We start from the raw sequence: 12,072 nt of genomic DNA, 5'->3' as shown, positions 1-12,072 counted from the left end.
CTCTACATAACCTCTGTCCAACAGTTCTGTAAGAAATGATAGCTTCTTTACATATACTCTCTGGTTGCCCTAGTCAGGAAAGTCTGGTAAACAGGGGATGTACCACCTCTATTTAGGAAGAGAAGGATAACAGCAGTATCACCCTTTTCTCGAGAATACTGCAGGGGAGGGGGAGTGGGAGTGGAAGGTAAGGTAATTAAGGTCAAAAGTAAATGGAAAATAATAGTCAGACTACACTATCCTATGTATGACTAGCCTGTCACACATCCCACTATCCCAAGATATTTGACCAGACAGCAGATTTTCTAGAGGAGAGAAAGGAAGTGTATCTACATTATCAGATCTTGCGTTAAGTGCTCTTTTTAGCTGCCACATGAGGCATGATTAGTTTTTACTGGGAAAGACAGATTTTTGAGAGGTAAAAGGTACAAAATAAATCATCTGTATTCGTAACTACAAAGCTGGAGGAGAGCTACTGGCCTTTAAATTTCTTTTGAGATCAATCTCATTTGCCCATTTTCTAATTTTCTTCTGTATTGGTGGTAAGTCAGAACTATGATGTCACTATTGGAAGAAAAAGCAAAAATGTTCTAATAATCTTTGCTGATCTTCACTTAAAATGGGAAAAACTAATGTTCTAGCGTCGTTACAGTCAGAAATTTAAGATGTATCATTAACGCAGGGGAAAACTGCGAGATTGCATATCAAGGACTGATGAACTTGAAAGGTGGAATATTAGAAAGGGGCATAGACTTGCCCTTCAGGACTTATGTTAAGAAATATGGACATAAACTGGAAGGTCATCGAATGGAAGAGAGAGAAGCAGACAGTGGCTGATTTGCAGGGTGACCATATGCACAGAGCCAGCATGCAAAGCAAATATGCCTTCATGATGTGTGACAAGAAGCGCTTGCTGTTGAGCTGGGGAAATACCGAATACACTATATAATGCCCTGGAAAGACTCACGTGGAATACAGATTAGATCTGGTCACTCCTGTTTGAGAGAAGTTTATTTTAAAAAGCACATTTCAGCCAAAAAACCTCTATGTTTGTTTAACAAAGCAAAGGACAAAGGAGAGCGATTGTGAGGTGTCAAATACAGAAGGGAGATTTTACATGCAAGTAGATGGGAGCTGTTTCTTTCAACTAAGGTGCAGCACTGCCCCAAAAACAAACAGATAGAAACTTAAATGAGAACTCCAAAAAAACGTTGTTAACCGTCAGTGAAATTCTTAAGCATGCCTCCAACAGGACCAAGCATGCCTCAGAAAAATGTAATGAGCGTGTGGGAAATGACTGCCCTGTACTTAGGATACCTGTGGGAAGCATTCACATGGCATCAAACAGATGAACCAGCTACGGCACAGACTCTACAGGCTGCGTCATGCCCCAGGCAAGCAGCCCAGGGCCTGGGCAAGCAGCAAGTGGATGGAGGCTGAGAGGGGAGCAGCCACAGGAGGAAGGAGAACAGTGAGCTGGGAGGAGGAAGCCCTAAGCACAGCCCAAAGAGCCCATCACAAAGGCCAGCTGCCACAGACAGAGTCCCAGAGCAAAGTCCTGCCTGGCAGCAGTGTGCAAGTATGAGCAGGCATTCTACCCATGTAGCCCAATACTTGACACAATTGTGGGCTTCTGATACATGTTGAGGCTGAGTCACAGATAAGCACCTGTCCTCAGTATCCCATTCTCCATATGTCAAAAAGAACTCCTGTTGCCAAAGACATGGCTGTTCATGTCTTACCAGTCAATCTTTTTTTTCATTTTTCCTCCATGCAATTTAAGGACGGTCCATCAGTAACACATAGATCAGGAAATTCTTTTTGACTGAGAGAAGTTCAAATATTATTAGAAAATAGAACCTTTCCTACATGAGACATTTTAAAACACTGCAGTTACTGATACTGATTAAAAGTGGGTATTCATGGGACATCATTAACGGTAATTAAAAGTATTATTCAAGACACAGAATAAGATTTTTTTAAATCAGTACCTTCTCAAACCAAAAATCAAGAAAAGCACTCTTGCTGTATTTTGAAGTTATGAATAACTTTACTAGCTGCAAGGGCATTGGAATTAGGCCTACTTTTAAGTACTTCAGTGAATTGGACTATGTGTTAATGAATATAGTAAATATTTGAATACTTTTGTGATTACTAGGAAGATACAACTGAAAAATACAAAGCTTAAAGAGAGCCTCAAAGCTCTTTTACCTGTAATTTATTGTTCCAACTTATTTACTGCACATGGCTACAATGCACACATCAAACTGAAATAAACCTATACAGCAACAGTTTTCATGTTTATGATTAAGATTATAAAAAAGGCATATTAAACAGGCATTCACTTCCTTTCAATTAAGAAATCTGTTTCACAGGCTCCAAGGACAGTTGTTTGCAGCATATACACACAGAAAATGCATCCTCCTCCAGCTCACTAACCAAATGAAACACTTCTTAAATCCATGGGACTAGAAATCCTAACACCTCAGGAGGACAGTCCCTGTGCAAGTGCATATGGTGGAGGAGAGATCACATACAGTCTTTTGAAACACAATCAGAACTATAAAAGATTCCCTTAAAGAATATAATGATGGAAATATTCCTGCCTATATAGTCCAATTTAAATTAGTGAGTCTTTAATTATAAGCCCTTCCACAGGATATTCAGGTAAATGACACAGGAGAGATTTCACAATTTTCCTGATTTTGGACCCTAGGTAATGACAGCAGTATGGAATATTTTAAAATATGCAAAAGATGTACTAATCTGTGGTACATAATAAAATATATTTAGCTTGGACTTATAAAAAATGTAGAGAACTCTGGTTTCTTCATTCGCCTCAGGCATTTCTGTGTATACTGAATACAATCTTGATACATACCAAAAATCCTCCTGTTTTTGAGTTCTGTATCAGAGTCAAGCCCAGGTTCATGTCTTCCTTTATTTCAGTCACATTTGGAATATTTATTAAAGCTGAAATAAAATGAGATTATGTAATGACAGAATAATAAATAAGATGTAGAAGCAATTTAGTAAGTTAGAATTCCTTTACAAAAACTTGATTTCTCAGAATCAAAGATGCCTTTTCCAGGTGGCTGCATACAATTCTGAGACAAAAGAAACAAAAACCAATCTTTGTAAAAAAATTGCTAGCCATTAACTATAGAGATGAATCAAGTACGGCCATTTAAGAGTATCTGCCCTCATGGAAGCTGAAGGCAAAAGAGAGAAAGAAACGCACTATCTATTGCCTATTTTTGGCTGGCTGAGTAGCTGCAGCTGAGCAGCTACTGTTACATTCCTCAGGACATTCTGATCCAGTTATCAGGCTTTAGACAAAACCTTGGAAGGGGGGTGGAGGGCAGAAATACTCTGCATCACGAAGAAACATAAAGTAGGCATCTCAGCCTGCTCTGCCGTCCCGTATTTTCACTGTATCCAAACGTGAAAGCCATTTTATACTTATTTACAGACACACATCCCCATATCTGGTCTGGGGAAGACAGAGACACTCATCCTCCCATCAGCCCACCCCAGATGCCAGCAAGGAGCCCTTGAACGACACAGAGCCCTGGTTCAGCTGGCTTAGGGACCTACAGCATTCCTGCTCCACATCTGGAGGTTCAAGACCCCAGTGAGTGACACTTAGACCCCAGTGCCTCCAGCAGCTGGCACCACAGGCCAGATGCCCACACCCTGGCCTGACTCAAGTTGCAGGCACCAGTTTTTCCTCAGACAGACACCTGTCTTATCAGCAGCTGGCACTGTGTGCTTGCAGCACACTCCAGAGAGACTGAGATTATGCAGAGAGCTAGTTAAGAAAAGTTTTAATAAGGTAGAGTGTCATCGTACAAAAATAATTGAAAACTGAAAAATTGCAGCAAGACATTACTGGTTACAACTTACCTTGTAAATTCAATTTTTTACATGTGGTTTTGGACGTATCAACAGGACATGCATAGATATCTCCAGTTCTGTTAGCAGGATAGCCACTCCAGGGTGAACCAACCAACAACCTAAAGTAACAGAATCATAGAATCAGCTGGGCTGGAAAGGACCTCCGAGATCATAAATCCAACCCTTGATCCAACATGGTTACTAGACCATGGCACTAAGTGCCACATCCAGTCTCATCTTAAAAACCTCCAAGGATGGAGAATCCACCACTTCCCTGGGCAGCCCATTCCAATGCCTGATTACTCTCTCTGTAAAGAATTTCTTCCTAATATCCAACCTAAACCTCCCCTGGCAGAGCTTAAGACCGTGCCCTCTTGTCTTACTGCTGGTTGCCTGGGAGAAGAGACCAACCCCCACCTGGTTACAACCTCCTTTCAGGTAGCTGTAGAGAGTGATGAGCCTCCTCTTCTCCAGGCTGAACAGCCCCAGCTCTCTCTCAGCCTCTCCTCACAGAACTTGTGCTCCAGTCCCTTCACCAGCCTCGCTGCTCTTCTCTGGACCTGCTCCAGCATCTCAATATCCTTCCTGAACTGAGGGGCCCAGAACTGGACACAGTACTCCAGGTGTGGCCTCACCAGTGCTGAGTACAGGGCAAGAATCACTTCCCTGGTCCTGCTGGCCACACTGTTCCTGATAGAGGCCAGGATGCCACTGGCCTTCTTGGCCACCTGGGCACACTGCTGGCTCATGTTCAGCTTCCCGTCAAGCCAAACTCCCAGGTCCCTCTCTGCCTGGCTGCTCTCCAGCCACTCTGTCCCCAGCCTGTAGTGCTGCATGGGGTTGTTGTGGCCAAAGTGCAGGACCTGGCACTTGGCCTTGTTGAACCTCATCCTGCCGGAATCAGCTCAACTCTCCAGTCTGTCCAGGTCCCTCTGCAGAGTCCTCCTGCCTTCCAGCTTATTGACACTCCCCCCCAACTTAGTGTCATCTGCGAATTTGCTGATGATGGACTCAATCCCCTCATCCAGATCATCAATAAAGATATTAAACAGAACTGGGCCCAACACTGATTCCTGGGGGACACCACTAGTGACCGGCTGCCAACTGGATGCAGCCCCGTTCACCACCACTCTCTGGGCCCGGCCCTCCAGCCAGTTCCTAACCCAGCACAGAGTGCCCCTGTCCAAGCTTGTGGGCTGCCAGGTTTTCCAGGAGAATGCTGTGGGAGACGGTGTCAAAGGCTTTGCTGAAGTCCAGACAGACCACATCCACAGCCTTCCCCTCATCCACCAGGTGGGTCACCTGCTCATAAAAGGAGATCAGGTTGGTCAGACAGGACCTGTCCTTCCTAAACCCGTGCTGGCTGGGTCTGATCCCTTGTATATCCTGCAGGTGCTGTGTGATTGCACTTAGGATGATCTGCTCCATAACCTTGCCAGGCACTGAGGTCAACTTCATTAGGTCCTTAATGATACTGGAAGGTAAGAATAAAGATGCTTTCACAAGACACAGCACCTAGGGCATTCAGGAGTAGGAGTCTTCTCCAGAAGAGTGCAAAAGCTTTACTTGCATGTCAATACACTGGATTCACCAAGGGCAGCTTTGGTGGAGAAGAAGGGGAGAGAGCTTTTGGGGATCCATCTGCCTCAAACGTGTACTGTGTTTTTTAATGTGTCAATATGTCATAGGTCAGAAGAAATACAGCAAAGATACTAAGATGCATAAAAATTTTAAAATATATATATATATAAAATATATATGTCTTTGAGAGACAAATTACTTATTGTTCTATCAGTTAATCATTAACTGATTCCTTTTAAGTTATTCTTTTAACTGATAAGAAACATTTTCTACCGGATCCGCTTGGCAACAGTCAAACACTTTTGTCCGAACTTGAACACTACCACACCTTGATAACACTGAATCATAAAGAAAATACTGCAGGTAGTAACCATCTGCTGCATGATGTCTGTAATCCTGAACAAGAACTTTAAGACTTTTGATAATTAGTGCCTGCAACACAAAGTGATTCTTGTTCTCTGACTCATTTCTTCATCTGCCATAAGGTTTCCCCTCCAATATCTGCTCCTCGGACTCCTCTATTTATAAGTGAAAGCCTTCACAAAACTGTTTTTTCACCTCCTGGCAATACTGCTTAAGAACACCTATTTTTCAACACAACTCGCTGAAAGACTGAAGATGATCTCAAGGGATATAAAAAAATGAAACAGATGACTGAAAAGCAGGGACTGGTTATTTGCTCCAGCAACAATATGATTTTGCTTTTCAAACAGGACAATCCATGGTAGTAATTAATTCATTTTGGGGACAGCAAAAGGACAAGCAATGTCCTCGTAGAATATGGATTTCATTAGAATATGGAGTTTCATTAGAAATCATCTGAATCAAGTGAAAAAGTTGGTCAATCTGTTGCTTAAAGCAAAATTGTTGTACTCTAAAATTTTATAGATAGTTAATTCAAATATACCTTGCACTATAAAAAACCTCCAAATTTTCTGAAACTATTATATTTCAAAGCTATTGCTATTTATCATATTACCTATCTAGGGATCATCTGATTTTACTGCTGCAATTTTATAGCTAGTTTGAATACAATGGCTACGACAAAAATACATCATTTTAGATGCACAAGAAAGAGTTTGAGACATTTTCAGCTTTCTCAAAGAAAATACTGCTGACTGCATTTCCTTTTTTTTTTTTTACTTTATTTCACCTCAATTAAACACAAACTTTAGAGCACGCGTAACATTATTCTGCTTACCAGTGGGGGTTCAATTTCAGATTCTATGTCTTGTGTGTCTGAATATTTTAAAAATGCGTAACTTCTCAATTACCTTGTTCAAAAATGGTGATTTATGCAGGCTGCAGGAACAAGATTTTGTGTACTTTTAGCATCTCTAAACATAAAACTCAGGTTCATATAAATACCTTTCTATATAAAAACAAGCTACGTTACATTAGCTGCAAGAAGCCTCTGATCTTGTTATTTCCTGAGTCTGTTTGAGCATTTCTGCACAGTGGAAACCAGAAGCATCACAGCTCTGGACCAAATAACCAACCAGAGTTCATGAGAAACTACTCCACTGGTCATGTGCCAACCAAAAATATAACCTGAAAACACCTGCAGTGACACAGAGGGTTGGAGATGTCCATAGTGATTGACAGGTGTTGTGCTCTCCTGCCTTGTTAGGTACTACAGAGTTAGATATCGTTACAGAATTGGAGAAAGGGAGGGCTAGGAGTTTTCATGGAAACAGGAAACAGTTTTAAATGGATAGCAATGCTGCATGTGCAATATCTGAAACTAGATGAGCTTTTCAGCATTAACTGTCCAGCTGGACGTTGCACTGTGTACATTTATAAATACTTGCATGTTTTTCCTGTTTCCCAGAAGGCAAACATATTTCAGAGTCCTTGCAGGATGACAGCCACTGTTCAAAGAATGACTTTATGTCTTGGAAATAGCCCCTGCAACCACCACATCTGGTCATGAAACTCACTGTAAATCTCTGCACTGCGTTGGCATTGCTCTGCAGCCACAGGTTATCCTGAGAGCCTAAAACATGTAGTTTCACTCATAAACAGAGAGAGTACAAGAGGAGAAGAGGAAGAGAAGCATGCTAGACCACTGTTTGTCCCAAATCCAAGCTTAACTCCAGGTCTAACTCCAAGCCCTACTCCAACCCTCACCCTTGCTATTGGCATAAACTAGAGACAATCATCATCCACAGTTTGCTAAAAGCAGTTCTCTCCCTTTCAGCATGCACACTTGTGCTCATCCCATGAGCTTTATTTGGCTCCCATTTTCCCCAACTTCAACATTAACTTCAACTCAGACTTCTGTTTACACCAAGGAACCATCCCTGTTTATACCCAATCCCCTTCTAGAACTTAATATTCATATGAGAATTTTACTTTTACTAGCCCTGAAACTAACCTTGTAGTTGTTCCATGGTACAAAGAGGAAAATGTAAGACAAACAAGATGAACTTTTCTAATTTTAAACCCAAATTTAAGTCTATGCCAACTGTGCCCAAAGCAGACCTAATTTTGTCTTTACTATAGCTTGTTCTCCTCATAGCTCATTGGAAGTTATTTTATTAACTTATTTCGCTGTATTTCTTGTAGATTTGCAGGGTCTATGAATCTCAATGTCCACCTATGTTGTAAGCCAAAAAATGCCACTCCATACACACAATGCAACACTTAGAACTGAGTATTACTATTTTCAGAAACAAACAGAGCTACTAAACCCCTTCCGCTATTTGACTTAACTAGACTAACCTGTCACCAATACACGCCTTAATCTACATTAGAAATCAGGAAGTCCCACTTGCCTTTGAAAATGAACATAAATCATTGCAGCAGAGAATTAGGCAATACTGCTCTGGGAAAATGCATGTGTATCTTTCTGAAACATCAGAAGTGAAGACAGTATGTGGCTAGCATTTTTACTGTGATAAAACAGGATGCACATAAGACAAAGTGAAACAGAATGTATTAGGAAAGAATGCAAGAAATGAGTACTAAAAAACTTAAAAATGCTTGTTTCCAAATAAACTGTGTCATGTGTAATGTATTAATTAAGGGTCTTTTTATGAGTTAAATATTTATTTTTACAAAACTTCCTTATGTGTCCTTGCAGACTGTCTTTACACAATACTATAGTGATATAGTAATAATGTAATAATGTAATGTAATATTGCCACTGATTTTATTATTCATCTCCTTAAATCAGTCTCCAACACTGTATACCAAACAATGGAACTACATGAAGTCAAATAAAGTTCAGCAGCTATGCCCTACCACACAAGCTGCAGGAGTGGCAGATCAAAGTGCAACAGGAATTATTTCTGGGAAATTACACCATGACAAAGCTAGTAATCAGCAACGTGTGATGTAGGAGAGAGCAAAATCAGAATTCATAGTGAAGGGCTGAATTCTCAGCTGTTGTCAGAGCATGTTTTATATTTTCCCGTTTGTTTTTTTTTTACTTTTCATGCATTTGCTCTTCATTGCGGTTTTTTTTTTCCCCTGAACACAGAAATGGCCAATAGGAAAAAAAGATAGAAAGGATCTCTTAAATCATCTTGCCCTTTTTCCTACAATTACAGGAAGCAATGAGTAGATATGAAGAACAAAAAATGCTTCTCTCCCTAAAACACTTCTCACCGTCTAAAACTTTCGATCCTTTGAACAAGACTCAAAACTTCAAAACCTACAGCGAGCTATGACAAGAAAGTCTGACTAATAAACTTGAAAGTCTAGAAAACAGCAGCCAGAGCTTCTCCAAGCAGGAAAAGGGCAAACTGCAGTGCATGCAGCTGGGGAAAGCAGAAGCGAGGTAAAGAACTCAGCTTTAGAAGTGGTGCTGGCACAGATAAATTGGAGATGTAACAATGGCAGCTTTCTGTTAAAAAAATTACCCTCCTCAAAAGAAATGGCCCTCCTTATTAAAATCAGAAAGCTTTGAAAATGTACTGATTTCAACAGAAGTTGCTGCAGAAACATGTCTTCTTGGCAAAACATCTTATTGGTCTGAAGACGCAACACAGCATCTCAGGAATTGGCTGCTGTATTTGATAGCCAGTGAGCAGTATGCAATGATTTTTAAAACTATGTTGTAGTGTAATAATTATGTGATACATCAGTAAGTGCACTACACATTAAGGTGTCATTACTGATGTATGGGATGAAACAAAATATTTTAAAACAGAAAAATCCCATAACATAAATTCAAAAACAAAATTAAAAAAGATAAATTCCAAATTCTGAGCACACAGGTACAGCTGAGCATATGTCTGAAGACACATATGGCTAGGAAAAAGCATTTTAACAGCTATATACAGCTATTCAGTCTTCCTCACCTGAGACAGACATAAATCCAACTCTCAGCGTGGAGTAAGTACTGTTATCTTTTAAGAATGTACTGTCAGCTTCTGCTCAGGGCATGCACATTCAAGAGGAAATGACAGGGTACAGTCTGGCTTTCTAAAAAAATTATGTTTCAAAATAACAGAGATTTTGGTCTCAATTTAAGATTCAAATACAGATGACCTCACAACAGGGAGAACCAGAGCGTAAACTGAATGATATTTCTGTGATGGCTAATTACTTGTGTGGTGGACTGCTTCAACTTTTCTAATTGATGAGTTTCTTTGGTACTCACAATTTTCCCTCAGTTCATTATAGAGCTCCTCTTTTGAAATTTCCACCAGACACTGTGAAAAGCTTGAGCTGTGCTTGACTTGCAAGTCTGTCCTTATTTTATGAGCATCACATGCCATCAATGCCCATCAGTGCACAGCAGATTGGTGCCCAATCATCCTGGATCATCTGACTCTACAAAAAAAGGCTGCCTTGTTGGTTTGTGTCACAGTGTCCCAACGTGTACCAGCCCCTTCAATAGTCCTGTGCTTCTGTTTGGACTGTCTGCCTTCTCTCTGAAGTTATCTCCAAGCAAAAGTGAAAACATACTGCTGCATGCAGTTCTGCAAAAATTCTTCTCTTTTTCATTTTCTATAGCTTTTACTGCCTCAGGAGATATAACTCCCAAAAATACAGCTGAATAATATAACTAGCATCTGCTGTATATCTTTATCTCTCTTTTCTACTCTTTGAGAGAGTACAGGAGGATTTTTAAAGCTGTATAGCACCTTGTGCAGAGATGGTACCCCAGCAGCATTTGATATGATGAGCAGCCCTACTTACTGTGCCTGGACAGAGTTTTCAAGCATTCTTGCTGCACAATGATGATCTCTTCAGAAAAAGCATATGATGATAAATGCTCCCCTCTGACTGAGAGTATCACCAGGATCTTATGCAAGCTTAGAGTGTTTATCTTGCTCCCCGTTCAGCCATGTCAACAAGCACTTTGTGCATGGACTGCAGCCTCTGCATTGCTTATAGGAGAAAACAAACAGTTTTCTGTTTGGTTTGGGGTTTTTTTGGTTAGTTGGTGGTGTTCTTTGTGTTGTGGGTTTTTCTAAACAATGCACACAGGAAAGAAAATGTAGTGTCACAAGCAAAAGAAAAGAGCCTAGAAATTAAGAGAACAAGAGAGTAAAATATAACTCACTTTTTTTTTAAGCTCCTCTAGTGACTGAGAGAGAGAGACTGAAAAGAGCTTTTCTTCACTGAAGAGTCTCTAACAAGTCCTAGTTACTTCACCATGAGCTGATAAAATATCCCTGACTTTTGAAGCTGGGTCAGACACCATGCAGTAAAATAACTAATGATGATGCGCCTATATACACAAAAGTTTACCAGATTCAAAATATTCATATACTTAGGAGAAGACTGGTTGAACTCAATGATCGTAAAGGGCTTTTCCAACCTAAATGATTCTATGATTCTGTAAGATAGGAAAAGTTAAACTGAAGTTACTTTATTTCCCCAAACTTCAGCACACATTATCCAAGAAAGTGGTAATGCAGTAGGTTTTATATCTGAAGTAAAAATAAAAGAGGGAAATCTAAAACATAAATAGCTTAGGTGAGTCAGGCACTTATTACTTCTGCCACAAGCTTGTAGAAAAACTCACAAGAAGTATAAAACACAAGACAATTTCTCCATGTATGAGGCAAAAGCATTCAATTCACTTTAGGCAGGCATTTTTGTTCTCCTCCAATGCCCTTATACAGAAGTTGTTTGTTTTTTTGTCAAAAAAAGAGATCTCTGATCTATGGGTGACTAAACATAATTAAAGCAGGCAGAAACACAGTGAGAAGCCACCACAGCATCAGATGGGGGGTGGGGATAGGCTGGAAGGCTATTCGACAGAGAGAGAGGAAAAGCCAAGCTTTTAATTCAGAGGATACAGCTCTGCTCTCCTCTTACTTTGTCTCCTGGTCAGTGGCAGTAAACACAGCAACATCAGTGAGATGTCAGACACATTTGCATGTGCAGTCCATTGAACTGCACAGTGCCCCTGAGCAGTGCTATGCACAAATGTCTCAGCTGGCTCAGTATGGGCTTTTCCAAACTTCAACTGTAAAATACATTTTCATGTGCATTGCCATAGATTTCAGATTTCGACATCTTAATTTCTTTTTACTGAATAAAGTTCAGTTACTGGGTATCCATCTACTGTCACTTAAGCAAAGGTGCCAGTTTGTGGCTATTTGGGTTCTGACACAGTTTCAGTCTATGAAG

The 12,072-nt window shown here is 40.4% G+C and overlaps 1 protein-coding gene across 3 annotated transcripts in view; it reads right to left on the bottom strand.

Annotated features, from left to right (window-relative positions):
* ITGA2 (integrin subunit alpha 2) overlaps positions 1-12,072 on the bottom strand; it is a 68,993-nt gene that overhangs the window by 37,195 nt on the left and 19,726 nt on the right. For all 3 annotated transcript variants that reach the window (XM_027716334.2, XM_039390435.1, XM_039390434.1), the window contains 2 exons: positions 3,907-4,016; positions 2,882-2,973 (listed from right to left, as the gene is read on the bottom strand). In XM_027716334.2, coding sequence (XP_027572135.2) covers positions 2,882-2,973; positions 3,907-4,016 — 202 coding nt within the window. The remainder of the gene's footprint in view (positions 1-2,881; positions 2,974-3,906; positions 4,017-12,072) is intronic.

The sequence above is a fragment of the Pipra filicauda genome, unplaced genomic scaffold (genome assembly GCF_003945595.2).
Source record: "Pipra filicauda isolate LSUMZ 115617 unplaced genomic scaffold, ASM394559v2 scaffold81_size6448238_pilon, whole genome shotgun sequence".
NCBI lineage: Eukaryota > Metazoa > Chordata > Aves > Passeriformes > Pipridae > Pipra > Pipra filicauda.
This window is presented reverse-complemented; position numbering and strand designations above follow the sequence as displayed.